General features: G+C 40.9%; 3 protein-coding genes and 1 long non-coding RNA gene across 10 annotated transcripts in view; 2 read left to right on the forward strand and 2 right to left on the reverse strand.

Annotated features, from left to right (window-relative positions):
• mrtfbb (myocardin related transcription factor Bb) overlaps positions 1-2274 on the reverse strand; it is a 100202-nt gene extending 97928 nt beyond the window's left edge. For 3 of the 6 annotated variants that reach the window (XM_074657425.1, XM_074657422.1, XM_074657419.1), the window contains exons 1-2: positions 2089-2271; positions 592-694 (exon numbers count right to left, since the gene is read on the reverse strand). The gene's annotated coding sequence lies outside the window, so the exon portion shown is untranslated. Of the gene's footprint in view, positions 1-591; positions 695-2088 lie in introns of all 6 variants that reach the window. The other 3 variants (XM_074657424.1, XM_074657423.1, XM_074657426.1) reach the window with 2 other exon arrangements.
• Positions 2275-6174: 3900 nt separating this feature from the next.
• On the forward strand, positions 6175-9405 carry igfals (insulin-like growth factor binding protein, acid labile subunit). Its single transcript, XM_074656047.1, has 2 exons — positions 6175-6328; positions 6439-9405. Exon 2 carries the CDS (start codon positions 6444-6446, stop codon positions 8175-8177), a length of 1734 nt encoding a protein of 577 aa, XP_074512148.1. The 5' UTR covers positions 6175-6328; positions 6439-6443; the 3' UTR covers positions 8178-9405.
• A 1071-nt stretch (positions 9406-10476) lies between these two features.
• LOC141780706 (dynein axonemal assembly factor 8) lies at positions 10477-23263 on the forward strand. Its single transcript, XM_074656038.1, has 29 exons — positions 10477-10660; positions 11765-11854; positions 11955-12080; positions 12184-12294; positions 12692-12794; positions 12912-13023; positions 13097-13333; positions 13421-13699; positions 13783-13927; positions 14005-14196; positions 14452-14592; positions 14680-14871; positions 14980-15087; positions 15178-15322; positions 15467-15737; positions 16155-16237; positions 16413-16567; positions 16827-16953; positions 18270-18401; positions 18480-18644; positions 18828-19112; positions 20107-20273; positions 20366-20534; positions 20651-20745; positions 20837-20951; positions 21281-21489; positions 21578-21663; positions 21758-21827; positions 23041-23263. The coding sequence occupies exons 1-29, from the start codon at positions 10574-10576 to the stop codon at positions 23083-23085; spliced, it is 4242 nt and encodes a 1413-aa protein (XP_074512139.1). The 5' UTR covers positions 10477-10573; the 3' UTR covers positions 23086-23263.
• Positions 14005-18956, reverse strand: LOC141780718 (uncharacterized). 2 transcript variants are annotated; one of them, XR_012596714.1, is made up of 3 exons: positions 18816-18956; positions 18397-18694; positions 14005-16907 (listed from the first exon to the last, which is right to left on the reverse strand). It is a non-coding gene; the product is annotated as an uncharacterized LOC141780718 (long non-coding RNA). The 2 variants fall into 2 exon arrangements; XR_012596715.1 differs by having other exon boundaries at positions 18222-18694.
• Positions 23264-23395: the final 132 nt, after the last annotated feature.

The raw sequence follows: 23395 nt of genomic DNA on the forward strand, positions 1-23395 counted from the left end.
TTTACTGACTTTGCCTCAGCTGAGCCTGCTATGTATATGCATTTCCTGTTTGGCTCAGATACATGAAGATGAGGATGACACTTCCTCCAAAATTGGATCACTCTTTCACCTGGACACAGCTGCGCAGGAAAATGAAATACGCACCTTTCAAAATGACATTCAGATGAAGTTCTGAAAGGAACGGTGAGCTCTATACACAGTACTATTAAAAAGCATCTCAACATAAGAATTTAGCCTTGTACTTGTCAGACCTTTTTTGGGCCAACCTACCATTGAAGGTCTGCATTTTTTCACATGAAGGTTAAAACAAACAGAAACAAAAAAGTACAAGTCAAGAGCGGAATAAATAAACCACTAATTGTGTCCTTCAGTTGAAATGGTTGTCATGCTAAAGTCATGTGACATTAACAAATGATTGACACACCTAAAAGAGGCAATGTGTTTTCTGAGTTTCTCCTGGGATTCATCAGCTGCTTGTCTTTCTTCCTCTGAATGGAATCCAGGTCTCCTCCTCAATTCAAAGCCTGGCAGCTAATTCAGATGGACTTTGGTGTTTTGTTTGTTTGTTTGAGTGCATGAAGTGGCTCTCACCTGTCCTCTTCCAGGCCTCAGAAGCTGATATCGTCTGGTCTGGCTCAAGGGTATTCAGCAAAGTCAAAACTTTCATCCATGTTAGTGAATCCGCTGGGCACACCTTCACAAGACAGGAGGATAGAGAGAAAAAATTAAAGTGTTTCCATGGAAGTTGAATTAAAGGAAAAAGGTTTTCCTTTGACAGTCAACAAAATGTGTTCACTATTCGCTTGTGTAATGGAAAAACCTCTCACAAGGTTCTCATCATATATATATATATATATATATATATATATATAGTAGGGCTGTCAACGTTAATTTTTTTGCTAAATGCAGTACCTGTGAGGGTTTCTGGATAATATCTGTCATTGTGTTGTATTGTTAATTGATTTACAATAATAAATATATACATACATTTGCATAAAGCAAGCATATTTGCCCACTTCCATGTTGATAAGAGTATTAAATACTACTAAATCTCCCTTTAAGGTGCATTTTGAACAGATAAAAAATGTGTGATTATTTTGCGATTAATCGTGATTAATTAGGGACAATCATGCGATTAATCACAATTAAATATTTTAATCGATTGACAACCCTAAAATATAGATATCCTACAAAATGGCTGATTTTTTTTCAATTATCCAATAGGAACTATGCACATAAAAGGTCAGCCTCTAAAGGATGCAACACTAAGACCCTCGTTCATCCCTCTCTAGGATGCAAGCTCCAGAGTTTGTAAATCCAGAAAGCCTCTTTCCCTTTTCCTAATGTCAGGAAACAGACAAAATTGATTTTTAAATTCTGTATTTGTAAGTATCTTTTAATTCTCAAAGACACAATCCTTGATGTAAATGAAAGCAAATGTAAATAGAAAGCATCATCACATACACTAAACCGAACATTATGACATTATGAGCATCATGTTTACTGTATATTTCAGAAGTGTTTTTCAAATTGTTAACCATAGATTGTCATGTTTCAGTATAAAGTATCAACCAGGATCCGGCCTCATGTGGCTCACACATCTAACGGACATTCAAAAGGCCTAATTGGGTCATCAGCTGCAATGATTTACTCTGGTCACAATGATCACAATCAATTAAGAAACAGTGGCTGAGTTCCGGCACTTTCCAGTTGTCGAGACAAAGCCGATGGATTCTCTCTCCCGCTGGAAAGCAGCGAGTTGACTGTGAGCTCCGAGTGTTATTAATAGCCACTGCAGGGGTGTCGAGGGTCTTTGGCTGTCAAAGGGCTGAGGTAGCAGCAGGGATCAGAGCAGCGCCGAACCACCATCACCTCGATGGGTGAAAGGCCACTGAACAACCCTGGAAAGTGGTCTTTCTCAACCAAGGCATGTTTTTCTTTGTTCATTTTTCAATAACTGTGAAGGTGAAACAGTCCAACAATCTGCCAGTGGATGGCAGTGTTGACTGAGCCTGCTGTCATTCAATACAAAGTAAAGTTGGTGTATGTGTGATGATAAAATATTCAAATTTAGCCCGTTCAACATACCTTACTTCACGTGGTTGGGGAGGCTGGATTGTTCTCACTTTAAGCCTGTAGGGACAAAGAAAACAGTTCAATTAAGCCTCTCGACTTGGTTAATAGCTGATAATAAGAGTTCCATCCTTTAATAGGGCCCACACATCGCACTAAGAGAGGGTTATGGTTAAAGCAACAGTGCAGGGAAAAGAAAGTAATTCCTTTGGCTGTCCCTATGCACCACTATGCAAAATGTGCAACAGATGAGACCCAACAGGAGGGTCCGACATTATCATATCCAGAGGCCCACTGCACCAGCCCAGGAGGAGTAACCTGTTGCTTTATGGTTTTGTCGATTATAGACCGAGTTCATCCCGAGGTTCAGTTTACTGCATTCAGCTGCTGCTTTTATTTTCTTATGTGAGGGTCACTTGGGATTGTACTGTGGTGTTTGGCTGTCTTTGTTTTACACTAATACAGTAGGTAATACCTCAGTAGAGCTTTTTAGTACTGGTTAATCTCACAGTGTTTAATGTCTGTCAAGGCTAACTGGGAAAGTCGTACGGTTTCAAAGTAGAATCAGCTCTGACCGTAAATTGTGTGCAAATACTTGGATAGCAGCCTAGACAAAAACTCAAAACAAACAAAAAAGAGATAATGTCTGAGTCATATATTAGAGGGAACATATCATGAAAAACTCCCTTTTTCAGTGCATGTGCTCATACATGTGATCAACGAATGGTCATTCAGCAGGTAAAAAGGTTTGAGTGGGGTATAATCGGTTAGATATCATCCTCATGAATGAAATAAAACCATTCTGAGTCAGAATAAAACTTTCAGTCACAAGGTAGGAGCTGCAATCAGTTTTTGGCAGGTGAAAACTGTATTTTATGGGTTGTAATGGTCCTTTAAAAGGAATTTCAGCAGGTAAAAAGGACTGAGTGGGCTATATTTGGTTAGATATCATCCTTATGAATGAAATCAAAACCGTTCTGAGTGAGAAAAAACCTTCCAGTCACCAGGTAGGAGCTGCAATCAGTTTTTGGCAGGTGAAAACTATAAGTTGTAAAGGTCCTTTAAAGGAATTTCAGCAGGTAAAAAGTACTGAGTGGGCGATAGTCTGTCAGATATAGTCCTCATGAATGAAATAAAACCATTCTGAGTCAGAACAAAACTTTCAGTCACAAGGTAGGAGCTGCAATCAATTTTTGGCAGCTGAAAACGGTATTTTATGGTTTGTAATGTTCCTTTTAAAAGAATTTCAGGGGGTAAAAAGGACTGATTGGGCAATAAGCTGTCAGATATAATCCTCCTGAATGAAATCAAACCATTTTGAGACAGAAAAAAACGTTCAGTCACAAGGTAGGAGCTGCAATCAGTTTTTGGCAGGTGAAAACTGTGTTTTATGGGTTGTAATGGTTCTTTAAAGAAATTTCAGCGTGTAAAAAGTTTGAGCCAGTGTTTGGTTTGACCGTTCTGGGTTACTGTAGAAACATGGCAGCTTCAATTAAACCTGTCTGTCAATACAAAAGAGATCCACTAAGTGACTTAAAGAGACCTAACAGCAGCAACTGAATTAATCTGGAGACCCGTTATGTTCAGTTTATGTTTTAATGGATCCTAAAAGTTTGTACTGGGCTTCCTTGGCATTTCATGTCAAGAGTTCTGACATTTATTTGCAGAGCAGTAGAGCAAAGGAGACGGTATGATGGGCTTCTACACTGATCAGCATGCATCCATCAAATCTAGATTGACATCATGCCTTTCAGGCCTGTTCTCCACTGCTGAGGAAGCATAACATTTATACAGAATTATTGGGGAAATTATCCTTCGGGAAGCGAGGCACAGGCACAGCGGCAGGCTCTGCTGCTCACTATTAACACTCTTCTCCTCCACTCAGGAAGCCCATAGCAACTGACAAACCTGGAAACCTTTGCGTCTGATTGAGTGCTGGGGAATGAGCCAATTAGAGGTGTTTGTCAGGGGAGCAACAATCCTGAAACAACTCACTATGGCAGCCATTCGCTGTGGCAATTGGTTGACTGAGGCAGCAGTAAAAACGGTAGTGTTTTATTTCCCTGTTCGTAAAATGACTTTATTTCTCATTCTATGAAGCAAAAACAGCAAACTCACGTTCAATCGTTGATATACTGCGGCTTACAGTATGCCTCGTCTAAAAACATCAAGAAATATGAGAGCAACAGCTCAACAATATTGAATTTTACAACGGATTCCAATGCGGCTCAGCCAATCATAATCAAGGAGTGGAATTATCTGTTTTATAATTAGCATTAAATAACCATCCTTTAAAAGGCTAAGAGAGCCCTTTACAGACGGACATACCAAGCTGTTGGTCCGAGATGTGACAACAGACCAGCAGTGCTCTCTACTGGTAAGAGAAATACAAATTAGAATTCACCTCTACTTCCCCAGAATATATTACAACTTTCTCCAGTGAAATGAGGATCGATTCGGTGGTAGGACATGTAACGTATTTTAAAAAAAGGTTTCAGTGAGGACACACAAGTCCTTTCACATGACACATTTCACATACCGTTAAAAATAATTATGACTTGTATTTCTTTTTGGTATGTAATTGTATTTTATCACAAAATATTCTGCTACTGGAATACAGACGATACTTGAGAATCACTGTGTGTACTGTATAAATGTGTGCCACATTTGTTATTCAATATAAATCTGTCAATTAAACATGATTTACACATGATTTAAACTTAAAATGCCAATGGAATCCAGGCATACATCTCACATTAGTCTGTGTAGGATTACTTAAAAGGAGCAGTGTGTAGGATCCGGCTGTATCTAGTGGTGAGGTTGCGGATTGCAACCAACTGAAGCCTCTCTCACGTGCCAAGCGTGTAAAAGAGCTACGTTGGCCTCAAAAACAACCCTCACTAGAGCCATTTGTTGTTAGAGTAGCGTAGGTCATTTGGAGCAGAGGTGGGAAATGAGTGGTGAAGCAAGAGAGAGAGAGCAGCGGCGATAGTTACGTTATTGACTCCTTTAAATAAAAATAACTATTATCACTCCAATATAAAATAAAATAATTAGAAAGATAATGCATTTGCCACTAAATCTACTGTAATCTTAGCCAACTGCATGAGGTACAGTTACACCACATACCCTGCCTACCTGATAACGTTTTGCCTACTTATTCACTGCAGAAGAGGACCAGATTTGAGTGACAGAGATTACAAAACTTAGAGGATATATTCAACATGATAATTTGTCTTATGAATCCAGTGTTTGCCAGTGAGTCAATAGAATTCATGTGCAAGCACACAGTGTTATCTGGATTTGGTTGTCCTTTAGAGCATGACCAGTTCATGGTTATCTAAAAGAACTCAGATACCAAGAAAAAGAGTAAACAGAAAGTTAGTCATTACAATCGTAGATGTGATTAGGAAATGGACTTCTGGAACTGACCTCATCCTGCATTGTCAAATAAGTGAATGAAACTGAAATGGCACTAGCATTATGTTTTTTATGAACATACAGTTGATTTTAATCAAATATAACAAGGAGGTATGGCAAGGGAAATGGTTAATTGATATTTAATATGAGGCATACAGTACACGTAGTATAGTATACATGTATACATGTACACAAGTTTTAGCTAAGAAGTGAAATACAATATCTCCTCATATTACCCCTTGTCAAATGAGCCTGTTAAAAGAAAAAAATTGAGTCAAAGGTCTAGTGCGCTGGGTCCATCTTATCATATCTGTATATCAGTTAAAATCCACAGCATGCGCACTCAGTGGCAGGACCCTGACTTTAGTAAATACCAAAGGCCACTTACTGTACACTGAATCCCTTATTAGGCTGACAATACAGTAAGTGTAAGAATAATTAAGGTACATGTACAAATAATTAATTAGAATCTTAATTAAGTATAGTTAACAGCTTACTGAGGCAATGGAGGGTATATTCTCATTTTAAAGACTTTATAACAGTATAATCATTAAGGACAAGAGAGTATTGCATTGAAATGATCAAAGTTGACATTGGAGGAAAATAAAATATGAGCCTCTGAGAAAAAAGGTCTGTACATGAAAAATGAATGATTCAACACAAGTCGAATGGACAGGAATGGGTTAATTGTACATATTCAGTGCAGCTGACTTTAAAAAGAAGGCTTTGGGGGCTTGGCAGACTTTCCCTTCAGCATACAAACAATTGCATAAGGTTCAGTCATTCAGTGTTTCACAGCCTGTCCGCCTTAAATCAAGACCCCTCATATCGGAAGGTAAGCAATACAATGTAGGCCTGACAGCATCATTTCAATTTTAAAATGTCTTGAGTTCTGTAGTGTATTTACTGAGTATTTATATTTTAATGTTAATGTTCTATCCACAGCTGGTATGCAAACCATTGTGCTGTTAGTGTTGTGGATACTGGGAACATCCCTGGTGTTGCCAGACCCCGACACAGCTGGAGAGAAAGTCGCCGAAGAGCCTATTCCATGTTCTAAGGAATGCACCTGTCTGCATGATGACTACAGCTTGGAGCTCAACATGTACTGCAGTGCTCGTAACCTCACACAAGTCCCATCCGACATGCCCATCTCCACTCACTCCCTCTGGCTGGATGGCAACCTGTTCACCTCCCTCCCAGCATCGTCTTTTAAGGATCTTTCTATCCTGGACTTTTTGAATCTGCAGAGTGGCGAGCTGGTGACACTTGACCCTCAGGCTTTCAAAGGACTCGGGTCGCTAGCACACGTTCACCTTGAGCGAAATCGTCTCCGGGTGTTACCAGGTACAATCTTCCAGAATACGCCTAACCTTGCTTCACTTAGTCTGCATAACAACCAACTTGCTCGTATTGAGGAAAGACTGTTTGTAGGACTCTCGAATATGTGGCTTCTCAACCTAGGGTGGAACTCATTAGCAGTTTTACCTGAGACAGTTTTCCACGACCTGCAAGGTCTACGGGAGCTCATTCTCGCAGGCAACAGGCTCGCTTACTTGCAGCCACAGCTTTTCACAAACCTTGTTGAGCTTAAAGAGTTGGATCTGACTGGAAATCACCTCAAGGTCATCAAAGCTAATGTGTTTGTTAAACTCATTAAACTGCAAAAGCTTTACCTGGCCCAGAATCAGATTGTGACAGTGGTACCCAGAGCCTTTGTAGGCATGAAGTCATTGAGATGGATGGATCTCACAAACAACAAACTGACGTCTCTCCATGACGACACTTTCTTGGGCCTGCACAGTCTTCATGTACTGCGTCTTTCCAACAACTCAATCACTGGAATTAGGCCCAGGACTTTCCGGGATCTGCAGTACTTAGAAGAGCTACGACTGAGCTACAACAAGATCCGAGCCCTGGGGGAAAGGATCTTTGAAGGGCTTGGTCAACTGGAGGTCTTAGAGCTAGAGCACAACCAAGTCCAGGAGGCACAAGTGGGTAGTTTCACTGGGCTCTCTCATGTGGCTGTCATCAACCTGTCTGGAAGCTGCTTCAACAGTCTGCCAGACCAAATGTTCAAAGGTCTGCCAAAGCTTCACAGCCTTCACCTGGACAGAGGTTGCCTAGCAAGAGTCACAACCCAAGCTTTCATTGGACTCTCTGGTTTACGAAGGCTTTTCTTGCAGCACAACAACATTTCTGTGGTGGAACGCCAGAGCTTTGTGGACCTGGTGGGCCTATTGGGACTGGACTTGAGTTTCAACAAGTTGGAGGTTCTCACAACTCATACATTCTCCGGCCTGAAGAATTTGGAGTACTTGCTGTTGTCCAACAACGAATGTCGACAATTTTTACAGAATGGCACAACGCAGCTACTCCCAAAGCTACGCTATCTGGACCTGAGAGCTAATACCTTGAACAGCATGGTCCCTGATTTTCCCGAGAGTATGGAAAAACTTTTGCTGTCTGGGAACCGGTGGAAATGCGATTGCGGTGCCCTCCCACTCAGAAATTACAGCTTGAGGAATCCGTTGGTGATACCTCGGCAAGTGGAGACCCACGCAGAGGGTGAAGAACCTGACACAACTATCACCATATACAACAACATTACTTGCATCAGCCCACCACGTCTAGCTGGTCAGGACCTGCGGGATATTGACAATGAACTCTTCCAAAGCTGCTAAACAAACACACACAGATCTGTTTAGGGAAATGGTTGGTGTTATCTGTAATACGTGCAACAATGTAGATTCATTCAGTTTCTGATTTCAAGATTTTAATTGTAATACCAATGCATGATTCAGGTTCTTGTTCCACATTTGCTCTTTACAGATAAATGGTTGTGCTCTGTAGCCTTAAGATGAAATGGTTCAAAAATATTTTAGGGATGCTATTCAGGCAGCAACTAATGATTATTTTTATTGACGATTAATCTGTCTATTATTTTCTCGATTTAATCAATTAGTTGTTTGGTCTATAAAATGTCAGAAAAGGTTAAAAATATCGACCACTGTTTCCCAAAGCCCAAGATGATGTCCTGAAATGTCTTGTTTTGTCCTCAATTCAAAGATATTCAGTTTACTGTCCTAGAGGAGTAAAGAAACCAGAAAATATTCACATTTAAGAAGCTGGAATGAGACAATTTTTACTTTTCTTTCTTAAAAAATTACTCCGAATAATCAGTTATCAAAATAGTTGCCGATTAATTTAATAGTTGACAACTAATCGATTAATTGTTGCAGCTCTAGATGCTATGAACTTTTTTTTCAATGAAAAGACAAATCAACAATGTCTTTTGCTTCAACTAAATGCAACTACAGGTGGTAAATTGTCACCCCTCTGGAGAAAAAGGAGACTTTGATGGAATTTTCACTTCAATCCACTTCAAATGCTTTGAGATAACTTAGTTTATATTGATATTGGAGAGTAAGATGGACTATGTAGACCTGAGTTGCTCCACTTTGGGATCGGGTTACCGGGTGGGATTGCTTGACATGTTAAAATATTTAAATCTTAGACCTCCCTTCATACCAATGAACATGCCTTGGTCATAAAAAAATTTTGGGACGATAAAAATTGGGATAGTGGGGCGAAAACTGATGAAAACACATGCCTAAGGCCTCTCATTTTAAAATTAAAAGTGTATTTCTGAGAGCCCCCATAAACCTTATGCAAAACCGAAATGGCATTTTAGTTTAACCCATTAAGCTACAGTATAAATCACAGTTTAGTTGATCATTTGTGTGACTGGGCTGGTTGAACAAACAACAATTACAGGAAGGAGGGAATATCTGTACAGCTCAGACACTAAAATGTCCTCAAGATGTGTGTATTACTTGATGTAACGTTAGTAAGGATCCATGTTTGTCACTTTAACAGTTGGGAAATTAAATTAAAAGCGCAATAACTGTTTTTAAACGTGTATGTCTTCACTTTCTTTTTTAGAAATGTCCCCATGTACCCACATGTAAACACACACCTACCACGGATTTATACACAGCACAATAAATAGCATATGCCATGAGTACTTGGATATGAACAGAATATGTATAATGTTGCAAATTCAGTCAAACAGTTGCCTCATCACGGTTGATGCAGCACTTGTAAATAGATGTGCACACACTTGACCTTACTGTGGTCTTATACACCATATCAGTGCAGTCTACTGAGTTTAACCTAACGTTACATCCAACAACACGTCTCTTTTTCTCTCTTTCTCTATCTTAGCAGAGGTCTGTGGGCTAAATCGCCTGTTCACATGTAAAACACCTTCCTGTATTTTTTTTTTTTATTAAGATAGTTTGTTAGATGTGATATTTCTGGCAGCACCTGAAGGCAACATTGTCGTTAGTGATGGGAATTTAGGCTCTTTTTAGTGAGCCAGATCATTTGGCTCAGCTCGCCATGAAGAGTCGGCTCCCAAACAGCTCTTCATTTGACCACTTCTGCCTTTTATAGTTCAGCAAAATTTAGCGCTGTTTTCACCTATGATTAGTATGTGTGCAGATATATCACTTAAATGATTCAATATAATTATACTAAACCTTATAATTTCCAGAATACCATAACTTTACATGCTGTTTCATTTCCGACTGTCACTCATCTTTTCTGCTATTCGCGCACAGCACTCCTCTCTCTCTCATTCTCTCCTCCTCTTCCTCCTGCTCTGTACCTGAAGACCGTCAGCGCGCCGCACCCCTCCCTGCTTGATGGTATGATCCCTGTCTGTCATCACCTGACTGGTCGCACGGACGTCATTAACACAACATTCAGTCACAGTCAGTGCATGGAGTGCCCGTGGCGCGCAGAAGATCATCCTATCATTGAATTAATTAAAAAAAAAAAAAAAAAAAGTTTGGCTCTTTTATGGCTCTTTTAAGTGAACTTATCGTTCACTTAAAAGAGCCGGCTCAAACAGCCGACTCGTGCGTAACCAACACATCACTAATTGTTGTCGAGGCACACACACACGTGCACAGAGAAGCTTTCCGTTGCCATGGTAACGAAGGAGCCTCAAAGTTATGAGGCACATTAAACAACAACGTTACAGGAGAGAAACTGCTTTATTTGATCCACAGTGATGGAGCTGAATCATTCGTCGTGTTGGGATTCAATCCTGGAGAAGGTGAAACCACATATACCGACCATCGACTTCGACTCTTCATCAGTACGTTGTTGTTTTTTATTACTAAAAAATGTGCTGTGACTGCTAGCTAACTGACAACAACATACTAAAATGATAAAAACAATAATAGAGATATAAAAGATACAGAGTGAATGGGTGAACATAGTGTGTACAGTCTGTACAATAAATACATTTAGTATGTGCAATAAATAAATGTAATATGTACATATGTGCAGTCTATAAAGTGGTATATAGGATGAATAGTGTAAAGTGTGCCAGTGGTTAAAGTCCAAGATGGTTGCAGATAGTGCATGTTTAAAGGTAGATAGTGCATGTTTAAGGGTAGATAGTGCATGTTTAAGGGTAGATAGTGCATGTTTAAAGGTAGATAGTGCATGTTTAAGGGTAGATAGTGCATGTTTAAGGGTAGATAGTGCATGTTTAAAGGTAGATAGTGCATGTTTAAAGGTAGATAGTGCATGTTAAAAGTTCTTAAAGTCCTCATAGTTCTCATATGGAGGTCAGTCTTGGTTGTGGAGTCTGATGGCTACCAGCATGAAGGACTGACCCAGGCGCTTTGTGTTGTGCCGAGTTGGGATGAGTCTGTAGCTGAAGGTGCTCCTCATCTTGACTAGCTCATAATGGAGGAGGTGGAAGGGGTTATCCAGGATAGCGTCTAGCTTCTTCCTCATCCTCCCCTCTGCCACCACCTCCAGATCGTCCAGTTCAGATCCAACCACAGAGCTAGCCTTCCTCACCAGCCTGTCCAGTTTGTTTGCATCCCTTGAGTTGGTGTTACCCCCCCCCCAACCACCCCCCAACATGCCACGGCAAAGAAGAGAACACTGGCTACTACAGACTGGTAAAACATCTGCAGCAGCCTATTGCACACGTTGAAGGACCTGAGCCTCCTCAGGTAGAACAGTTTGCTCCGTCCCTTCCTGTAGAGGGCCTCGGTGTTGTCGGTCCAGCCCAGTTTGTTGTTTATGTGTACTCCCAGGAACTTGTAGGTGTCCACCACCTCCACCTACACCTCCTCCCCTCAGATGGTGATGGAAAATACATGTAGCGTTAACTAACGTTAACTATATACCTTTATTTACAACGTCAAATAACACCAAAATAATGGTTCCCCTTACGTTTCAGTCCGAGAATGAAGAGATTGTCACCGTATATCAAAGACCAGCTGGCCTGAAGCTCCCTGACCTATTTTCAATGGGTAATGACGAGATAGAGGTAAGTTAGTTATAAATCAGTTTCATGAGTGTTAATCATAGTAATGTCAGGAACCCCTAAACAAACATAATCACTGACATTTGTGTGTTTTCTGCATCAGGAGCTGTTGAGACCTGTAACTCAGCCATGCTGGACAGAAGAGAGTGTGAAGTTGTATGATGATGAAATTGCAGAAGGCTCTACTGTGACTAAGTGGGGTGCACAACACTGTGATGCTGATGATGAGGTGGGTTATATCGCTCTACAGCCACTGTTCACACCAGTGCATCATGTACGTAGGCCTGCACTAATAAATATGCAACCTGTCCTTTCCTATTTCACCATTAAAGGCTTGTGAGAGAGATATTGTGGAGTTGAACAGAGCCAAGCTGGATGACTCTATAAAACCAATTGTGAACAATACAAAATCTGATGAAGAGTTTCCCGTTCTCTCATTTGCGGTGAGTTTGGGAAAGTCCGACAGGTTAGGGATAATCTTATGGTTATGGTTAATGCAGTTAAACATTCTCTCAGTGTTATAGCTTCTTTTTAAGGCTGTCAATCGACTAAAATATTTGATCGCATGATTTTCCATAGTTAATACGATGAATCGCAAATTAATCACACATTTTGTATCATTCAAAATGTGTGATTAATTAACATGGTTGGTACCAATGGATTCCTTAGGTTTTCTACTTTTATAGGATGTCTAGTTTAAAAACTGAGCACGCTACAACCTAAAAAATCACATGTTGGGTAAAACAAATTTGCATTAAAGCGTTATTATCGCGTTAACTTTGACAGCCCTACTTCTGATAAAAAAAAATAATATTGGTTTTGTTATACACCAACATTCAGAGGCTTGACCAGTGGGATTTGGATGATGTCCTCCAAAATTGGAAAGAGGATGGGCTGCCTCTGCGACAACGCGTGTCAGTTGAACCCTCGAAAACACATGCAGGTAAGTCATTATAACACACATCTCTGTAGCTATAGCGAACAATTAAGGGTTTAAGGGTGATTATGGGAGGGAATTTACTACCTTGTGTTATAGATTCAACCCAATTTTTGTTCACAGATGGTCACAGGGACAGATCCCAGGGGGATATAATGGAGAGACTAGTTGCTTACTGTAACAACCAGTCATCTAAGTCTGCGTCAGAGCCTGTGAAAAGTCCAAACCACATCAGGTAAGTCATATCACTGCTAATGTTATGTGACCAAACTTGTAAGATCATGATAATAATCAGCTGTTTCATACAGACAGAATAATGTGCGGAACAAATCATCGGAGGGGACGGAGGCCGAGCTGCAGCTGAGCCAGCAGGAATGCCCCACTGTTTATATTGACCTTCGTTGCCCCGAGCCTTCAATAAAACCAACAAGAACATCCCCAAATCTTTCATCAGAGTCACCAGCCAAACTCAACACTCACCAGGAAACACCTCCTGCAAAGAAAGCCAATCTTAAAGTGCATGCTGGATCACGGACAGGGGACAGGTAAATATATCCTGCATTAGAAACATTTGACATGCTTCAGTCCGGCACATTCTGTTTCAGTTCATATTGTGATTTCTCTGCTTCCAGGGAAGTGACTGGCAAGACCATGTTGCTTCGGAAAATCAGGGAGATGAATAGAAACGGGAATAAATATCCCAGTAAATGTACAGATCCTTCATATTCGGTGCCAGGGAATGAAGCAGAAGAACTGAAAGAGACGCCTGTGGAGTCTACATGTAGCCATGAGTCACACCATCTGTGTGAAAATAAACAACCTTCACATGTACAGTTTGAGCACAGAAACCCTAAAGTGGAAAGCACACCAACAACTCAGCAAAGTACAATCAGAGAGCCAAAGCATCAGAGGTACTGTATGCATTTTTTCTTTATTCATTCAGCACATCATCGAGAATGAACACATATTTTAACCATGGCAATGCTTTTGTTAGAGACCAACAGAGACAACAAGTTAAGCAGACATTACAACACGGACAACACCAGCAGATTCTTAAGCAACTGGAAATACTTCATCCACCCAGATCTGTCAACCAGAAGCAGCCAGCTGCTGAAAGGACGGATGTTCTTTATGATTTTGTGAGTGCCACAAACCTCTACATGTACAGTACTTATATAAAAAAAATGGCCTACACTTATTATGACGTGTTTTTCAGGAAGCATCTCATCTGCAGTCAATCAGTACACTACCAGCAGATATTGAGAGTAAGGGGCGTATGCTGCTGATCGTCGACCTCTCCAGTCCTGGCGTGGTTGGAGCTAGAGCTCATGGGAGGAGAAAACATCTGAATCCAGCTGCAACCAAATCACACATTTACAACACTTTAGTGGCTTGGTTTCTGTCTTTGGTTAGTGAGCAGCGGCTTCTCTCTCATTTGTCATTGTTGATATGTTGGTAAGAGTATTAAATACTTGAAAAATCTCCCTTTAAGATGCATTTTGAACAGATAAAAATGTGCGATAATCACGATTAACTGTGGACAATCATGCGATTAATCGCAATTAAATATTTGAATCGATTGATAGCACTAGTGCCAATGTTTGTTATCTGTAAAGCTGAATTCATGCTCCATGTAAGGATCACTTGTTTATGTGTGTATCAGGTTGGCCCAGAGCCACGCCATGATGAAGACGAGGTCGGTGCAAAGGTCCCATTCTGGGTTGCAGGACTTCAGCAGCTGTGGACAGAGGATGGACTGGCTTTGCACGTTTTAGCTGTGGCTCGTCACTCTTATACACCAAGGGTGAATAGCAAAAAAAAAAAGAAGAAACTTACTCTGTAGACTTTGAAATGTCTGTGCTGATGCTGTCCTTTTTTGTTTGTTTTGTAGAAAAGGGACATAGACATCCACATACCTTTCTACAAGCATGTGTGCAGGTTCCTCTCTGAGACCTCGCTCAATCTAATCGCTCGATGGCTTCCTCAGCTCAAAAACCTGCTGGACCAACAAGCCTATGCCTCACCCATCCATCTGCCCTCTTCCTGTTTGAGTTGTTTCATCTCCACCACCTCCAACAAAAAGGTGTTTTTTTCTTCAGAGAGTGTGATTTAATATCATTTTCAAGCACTCTGACAGATGATTTTTTACATTCTGTTGACTATATTCTGTCCACTTGGCTTTGTCTTTCAGGTTATAGACAGGACATTTGGTCCCAGTCCAGGGTTTTACTGGCAGACTGTGGATACTCAGGGGCGTGTTTGTAAGGGGAGAGAGACCACACGAGAGCTTCACACAGAGGTGAGCATGACGTCCTTCAGAAGAAGCACTGAATCAGAGGCAGTAAAGGTGGAATAACTGAGTATACGTTTGCTCTCATTTTTGTCGCAGGTATCAGTTGCTCTGGGGCGCAAAGCTTTCCTCTTACATCCCCTCGTAACACACTACACCCTCCAGTTTGTTCTTGACTCAGGACTCGATGTGTGTGGTCTGCGGCTCCTTTATCCACCACAGGAGCTCCTGAGTGACAGTGCTGGTAGGACATAACTAAATCTGTCTGGTCATAAAATAACTCCTTCTGGCTCAGTGGTGTGGTGTGCATCCTGGATCCAACTGTGGCCTTTCTCAGTGTCTTCATTGAATTAAAATAGTCTTTAAAAACTCTCCCTCTGATTCATAGGTGCTGTACCAGTTATCCAGAGAACCGATGAGGCCTGCCAGCCTGTTCTTGCCCTTGCCGTTCGGGGCCCTCGTGCCCATTCAGCGTTGAAAGATTTAGCTAGTTCTTTAGATCCTCTGATGCTCAGAGAGACAGATCTGAACCCTCTCAAGCCTCCACTCCTCTTCTCCCCTCGACTGGCCAGTCAGGTCCACAGGGATCTGTGCTTGTGGTTTTCAGGAAGACTTCGAGGAGGAAGTGCACAGACTCAAAACTCACGACCTCTGAATAGGTTTGTTGTCAAAAACGTCATTCGACAGTGTGATATTTTGTATTATTTCTCAGACTTTTTTGACCAATTGTGAGAGGAAATTGAAAACATAAAGAAGGAAGGCCCTGTGGATAAACAAAAATTGCTTATAATTATTTATTTTTCAAAAATGATGCGACTGCCAATCAAAATTTTCATGTCCAAAAAAGGTTGAAAACTGACACCTTTCAAGAAGCTAATATACCTACAGGCAATTGATAAAATACTGTGAATCTCCTGAAATTGATGTTAAAGACTTATTATATCTTCAGCAGGACATTCTATAGCTGAAATTCCTTAAAGCCAAGAGGGTTTAAGTATATACTGAAGCATAGTTCCTTTATTACTGTTTTTAATTCTAATAGTTCTGTAATCTGTGCCCCTCATTTTTGTTTGTAGAGGTGTACATTTGGATGACAGAGTCGGGGGCAGCCTGTGGAATTTAAGTAGATCATCTTCCTTTCTGTGTGCTACAACGAACGGTACTGCAAACTCAACGAGGAGCCAAAACTTTCAAAAGAGGGAAAACTGGCCTCTGTCCACATTTCATTTTCAGCTTTCGTCTTTACTGTCCTGAGGGAAATTTTGTTTGCGAAAAGGATCAAAGATTTTTACTTGAGTGGAGCCGCTAATCCTTCCTCTCTCCCCTCCGCATAGCTGACTTACTCCTGGTGGCGTCGCCCGCCGTGCCTCCATGTTGCTACGGCCAGTTGCTGGCTGTTTGTGAACGCAGAGGCTTCAGTCTGTTGGGGCTGCAGAGGCTGCAGCTTCAGAGCAATGGAGCTGCGGTCCTCGGACTCTCCAACCAGCAGGTACAAGAACAGTGTGTAGAATAGAAGGATGAGATTTTATTAAACCTCATGGGTAAAGGTCAATAATTGATGTATTTTTTATTGTACACTATTTGCTTCGTGCACAATGGATTTTGGTTATTAGACAATCTAATTAAGACATTTCTATGTGATCTCTGCAGCAAATGTGCCTCTAACTGTGGGCCAAATTTCCAGTTGTTTGGCTCTAAGGAAACACTGATTTCTCCTTGTACTTCTGTATTCATTACTTTTTCTCTAGGCACTTGAGTTCTGCACTCCACATACTGTGACCTTGGATCGAGGTCAGCTGGAGCTGCCCTCTCACTGTCTGGTGTTGTTACTGAGGAAAGAAAATGCAGTGCACCACAGTTTTAGTCTGCCAGCAGGTCTGAATTACATCTCAAATTATATCTACAGCATAATTCATCTCCATAAATTATATCAAAAGTAAACATTGTACAGAAGCCCTGAGAGGCAAGTGAGAAAAAATAATTTTGGTGATCCATTTTCTAAGTCTGATCTAAATAGTTTTCTCCCCTGTGTTTATGATTTAAGAAAAAATGTATTTCCAGGATAATCTTTCTATAATCTTTTTTTTTCATCTGTGAAAAGTTTTGGTACATAAAAGTGTTTTCCTTATTGTAATACTTATTTCAACCACAAGAGGCGAAAGAAAAAAACATGAATGCATTTAGAACATGGGGTAGGGGTGCACTCCAGCCTCTTGTGGCCGAAATTAGTATTACAACAACAAACACTTAAAGCCCCTGACACACCAAGCCGACGGTTGGCCATTGGGACAGTTTGGGGCCGTTAGTGAATCTCTGTCGGCCTAGTTTTTTTTCGGTGTGTCCCGCACCGTTGGCTCTAGTCTGCCCGTGTTGGAGGCTTTTTGGCCGATGCAGAATGTAGAATCGGCAGTGGAGCCCGTCGGTGGGAGAAATCACTCTGATTGTTCAGCTTAAACGAATCAGTGCACGAGAAGAGAAACGGACGTGAGGAAAGCAAGCCAACGAATAAAGTCAAGAGGAAGGCTCTTTTCATTTTTCATCTATATATAACACGGATATTTTCACAACGACATGGCCATCTGGAATGAAGCTAAGCGGTGAGTGAGAGTCGTGTGAAAACTGTTGGCAAACGGCGCTTTGTTTCATGTACGTATCATAACAACGGCTTGTGTATCCGCCGACCTCGGTCTTCCGGTTTCCCTTTTTGAATGACAAATACAGACTACCGCCACCTGCTGGTGTGGAGAGTTATTTCCTCTCATGCAGGCACAGAACATCCGTGCTAACTGGCCGTCGGCTGTAGTCTTTGCGGTGTGTTCAAATGCAACTTGTCGGCCAAGACAAAGGCAACGTGAGGCGACGCAACAGTCAGCCTTCATCGCCGCTAGTTCTTTAATGTCGGCTTGGTGTGTCTGGGCCTTTAGGAAAATTATCCTGACAAAAAAAAAGCCCCAATTTTTTTTTTTTTTTTGTCAATTGTTTTCACAAATTAATAAAAATGTCAGTAACTTCTTAGCCTTAAGTCATAAACACATGAGAGAAAACTATTTAGATCAGACTTAGAAAATGGATCACCAGAATTTTTTTTGGCCTCTCAGGGCTTCTGTACATTTGGGTGTAATAATGTGAAAAGTCTGCATAACCCTGTTTCTTTGTCAATAAAATAACCGTGCAGTTGCTATATTTTTCAGCACTAATGAGAGAATTGAAGGCACAAAAGCTTCTGGGTTGCATCCACTCCAGACTTGATGGTGTTCACACAGTAGAGCCCAGCTTCTGTTTCCACACTGTACCTTACAGCAGTAACCTGCTCCATACCTTTGGTAAGCACTGTGTGTTCAGTGTCTGTAAAGTCGTAGATGCTCCTCTGCTGTTTCCCTTCATGTGTATTTTCTTTCTAGTTAGGTGTATGTGGGCCGTGCCAGATCCTTCCGGTGTGATCCTGTCCCATCAGAAGTGTTCGTCCAACTCTGACGTGGAGCAGGTGGCGATTTTGACTTTGAGTGGGAAGGACATGAGCCAAGGCCTGAGCCTCCTACACAGAGTGCTGACAGATGAGCCAGAAGGTGGGTGAAGTTCAACTGTATTTGAGCACAGCCTGTCCTGGCTTCTGGAACTGGAGGTGGCAGTAAACAAACAAGATACAATACATAAGCAAATACACATAGCAGCCTACACAGTTTACTGAATGAACTGATTAGTGAGTATGTTATTGAATCAGAATTCTCCTAACTTACCTCGACATGCAGGATTCAAGCTGCTCGGCCTGAAGTGGCTTCCTGCGTTGACTCGACTTGAGGCTCAGGAACTGAGTCCATACGAGGTGGGCGAGCAGCTCTGTCAGGACAGCGTGGACAATCTCATGTCCTCTCCTGCCCTAGTGTGTGCTCTGAGACGGGTGGATGCTTTGACCTCATTGAGGAAGCTCCTACCACAGGACTCCCCCGCTAACCTCAGTGTCCTGATGTCACCCACACCTGAAGTGGCTTCCAGACAAGCCTCCCTCTTCTTCTTTGAGCACGAGATGATTCCTGGTAGGTTTGTTGAGTGCTGTATAAAACATGACATCAAACAAAACATCAGATACCAAGTCTAAAATCAAATCTCTTGAGGGGATGCTCCAGTTTGAAGTATTTGAGCTTATCACAACATTTAAGGAGGAATTAAAGGAACAGAAAGCTAGAGTTTAAAATAGGTAACAGCAGTCCAAATTCAAAACATTGGAGCCGTGGCCCGTCCGCTCTTCTGGACTGATAGCAGCGTTCGTTTTCACAATTTGAGGGTTACCTTCAAGACACAACCGCGTTAGCCTCTGGCCAGAAGCAGAAGTCGGAATCATCTTTTCAGGTCGGGTAGAATATAATGTTATGTTATGTCTGTTGATCCAGTTTGTCAGCTTGCTTCCATGTCTGCAGAAGGCTGTTTGTGTGCCAATTTGGTTCATATGTGGCAACGGGGTGAAATGGGCAGTGGACGGTATCACACCGGCCAAAACAAAAACAGACGTTCCGGACAGTAAAGGAAATTTCAAAGGAAAGCATACTGGCTGTTGCATTGTTGTCAGAGAAGCCAGTATTTCAATTTAGCATGTTTCCTTAATCTCTGATGACATAGACTTTATGATTTATTACAGTAAATATATGATATATTGGTCCTTTAAGGGGAAATAAGCAGATAGTCTGGTGCGTATATGCTGGGAAAAGGCTCATCACCCCACTTCTATCCTCTACAGACCACAGTGTGCACCCAGTTCCGAAGTTACCTCCCCAGATCTGCAGTATAAAAGGTTTGTGTATTTTGTAATTCGCCAGAAGAGCATTTTTCTTTTCTCAAAGGCTCAAGACAGCACATACAGTATATAAGATCTGTATGTCTTGACATCACAAATCAGATGTCAAATTACTAGTATATTTCATGCAGCTCAGGTTAGTGTATAATAATAGATAAATCTTTAAGTGACAGAGTTGCGTTTTTTGTAATGTGTAAATGTCATGAATGGGATTTTTGAACATTTAACTTCCTGTTCAGATCCACAGATGCTGCTCACCGTGTGCCTGTTCAAGCCAACGATCTGGAATCACGCTCTGGCTGAAATAGTCCACAAACTCCAGCTGAGAGGCCTCACATTGGTGGGCCTGCGTGTCGTGACCTCGGACAACAACAGCTCTGCTGCCTCACTACTGCCTGCAGAGAGTGTAACTGATTATCTGTCAGAAAAAACAAGCTTTCCTTTCATTCAAAAACACATAATCCTTGATAATTGATAGTGTTAACTGTTGTTGTGCAGGACGCCTCAGACTTGGAGGCCCATGTGGAGTACTTGTGCTCTGGCTCCTCATTGGCTCTCTGCCTCCAGGGCGAGGATGCTGTGAAGAGGCTGCTGGATGTGCTGGACCAAGAGGACTCATCCGTGTGGACCAATTATGGCAAGGCTCATTCATACAATGGCGTCTATGGTCAGTGCCCTGTATACTGCAAATATACTGCTATGTATGCTACAGTATTAGTGCATTATGTAAACAGCTTGCCTTGCCTTACCGTATGTTTTAAATGCCTGTAACCAATGTTATAGGATCAAGATCATATCAGAAAGCAATTCAGGATGTGAGGAGGTTTTTCCCAGAAGGGCTCTGCTGTACTGAGACCAGCACAATGAGACAGGAGCAGGTATGCATGTCACACACAGGACTCAGTACTTGGTTTTTGCACTTTCGACTGATAAAAGACCCACATTTTGTGCCTGGTTTTCTTGTTTCAGATACTCAGCATGCACTCGGACCCGTTAGCCTCTTTGGAGCGTGAACAGAGCCGCACACTGGCCCCTGTAGACCAGGAAACTGTGTCACCTTCAATGGAATCAGGACCAAATCGAGGTTTGGACTACTTGTCTGGTTTTATTCTGATTAACAGAGTATTGATAACTCTTGTTAAGAGCAATGCTGTAAACTATGCAGAACGAGGCTATGCCCTATTTTCAGGCATGTTTCCCTGATTACATTACATTTAACCCACTTTAAAGTCATTGAACATTGCATGGCTCAATCATTTATTAAAGCAAAATGAGTCACGTTAAATGATTTAATCATTTATTGTGACTTTGGCAGCGACTCCTCTGGAATGGATGTTGAAATACGACTCCGTTCCAGATGACCTTTGTAAACCTTGTCACAAATGTCCTGTTTTGCTTGTTTATTGGTACCAGGGATACACATTGCTCTCTGGCAGACAACCTGTCTGCTGATACCCTTAAATGCTCCACCTCTCAGCGTAGTGCCAGCCCAGCTGGACGTGCTGGAGCAGCTGCTGAGGTTAGGCTGCCATCTGGTGGCAGGGCGGATGAGCACACTGGATGACGAGCAGAGGAAACACATCGCTGAGACACTGAAGGTGTCATCAAGAGGAGATGAGAGGGTGAGAAGATTGGCTAAATTGGCTTGCTTTCTTATAAACGGAGCAATCAGCAGTTGATTTTTTCCCTGGTCTCTTGTTTCATCAAAAGATTGCTCATCTTTACATGGCGCCCTGTCTCATCATGGCTCTGCAAGGGGAAGCGGTTGTGACCGGCTTTAACTTGATCCTTGAAAGGTATAGGAGAAGACAACTCAAACCTATGTGTGCATACATGGAGAATATTTATATATTAATGACTTTTCCCTGTGCCTTTCATTTGTTACACTAGCATTTACAAGGAGAGGTCAGACCTGGAAAAAGTGGGGAAAATGATCATCTACCCAGAGAGTCAGAACGAGGTAAATCTTAATATAATTCATCTTTTTTATTCAAGACATTTATTTATTCTTAATAGAATAACATGGTAACAAATTTCATGGTAATTAGGTGATAATTAGCAAGTAACATATTTGAAATTTCTTTGGGATTACTGCCAAATTACCCCAATATTTAACTCAAAATGTATCTAAAATTACTTTATTATAAACATTATTTAATAATTATATGCTAAAATAGCATATAATGGTTGCAATAGGGTCCTTAGGCTTGAGAAGTGGCTGTGCGCTGCTCTTCATCGGAGGTGGAAAACTAATAGAAGACACTTCTGATCAGGCACAAATCTCACCAGTGTGACTTATTGTCTACACAAATGTAACCTGGTAGCTAATGTCATGATTCAGGGAGTTTTTTTTTTTTAAGAAATTTCAAAGAAGTTATTTGCAAATTATAATCTATTCACCAGCAGACATGGAAATAAAGCATATCAATTAACTTTGTATTCTTTTCCTGGAAATGTATTAAATAAATTACCATCTATTTATTACTGCTTATTAGGAAATAGCGGAATCTAATTATTAAATAATGTTTTTAATAAAGTCATTTTCGGTAAATTTTGAGATAAATATTGGGGTAATTTGGCAGTAATTCCAAAGAAATGGGTTACTTACTAATTATCACCTAATTACCATGAAATTTGCAGACCTGTAAAATGAAGTGTTATCCGCTAACACAAATTGTGTACTTAGCTGCTTTATGTAAACCAACAACAATGCTGTGTTAAAGGGGACATATCATGAAAAACTCTCTTTTTCAGTGCTTGTACTCATACATTTAGGTATCTGGAGTGCCTACAAACCCACAAATGTGAAATAAGACAACCAAGTCAGTTTTTTGTGGGCGGATTAGATCAGAAAACATGTGATTCAACAAGCCATTCAGATTTGGCTGCTCTTCCTATATCACATTCAGGCTCATTAGAATATTCCACCCACAGCTTGGGCCTTTCGCAAACCACCTGTAACACCCTCATATACAGGTATATTCAGACAGACAGTAGCAGAAAAATAATGTGTTTTTTGAACATTAAAGCATGTAAACATGTTCTAGTAGAAACCCGAAATACAAGAGCATGATATGTCCCCTTTAAGATTTGTTGCATTGTCATGTAATATTGTTTTTTTTATTATCAACAAGTAACTTTTGCACTTATTTATGTTGTGTTCTCTCCTCCAGGCCGAGCAGCTGCTATGCTACCTATTTGAAACCATTGTGCCATAAAGTTCAAATAGTTACAGAAGTACAAGCATGCCAAAGGTAATGCTACATCAGTTGTCATTTTCAAAAGTCTCCTCAGAAAAATTTAATTGTAATTGTTCATTGAAGACTTGCTTTAGATAATATAAATATTTTTCCATGTCACTGTAATGTAATAAATGTGTTTTTCCACCCTAAAGAATCACCGTATTTTCAGACTGTTATTCTCTAAATTGTGTTTTGAGACAAAAAAATATTCACACATTTTCAGATGAAAAATAATTTTAATACTCAAGATGATAAAAATAATTTTGTGAACTCTGTAAACCATTGC

Source organism: Sebastes fasciatus, chromosome 13 (assembly GCF_043250625.1).
Source record: "Sebastes fasciatus isolate fSebFas1 chromosome 13, fSebFas1.pri, whole genome shotgun sequence".
In the NCBI taxonomy this organism is placed as follows: Eukaryota; Metazoa; Chordata; class Actinopteri; order Perciformes; family Sebastidae; genus Sebastes; species Sebastes fasciatus.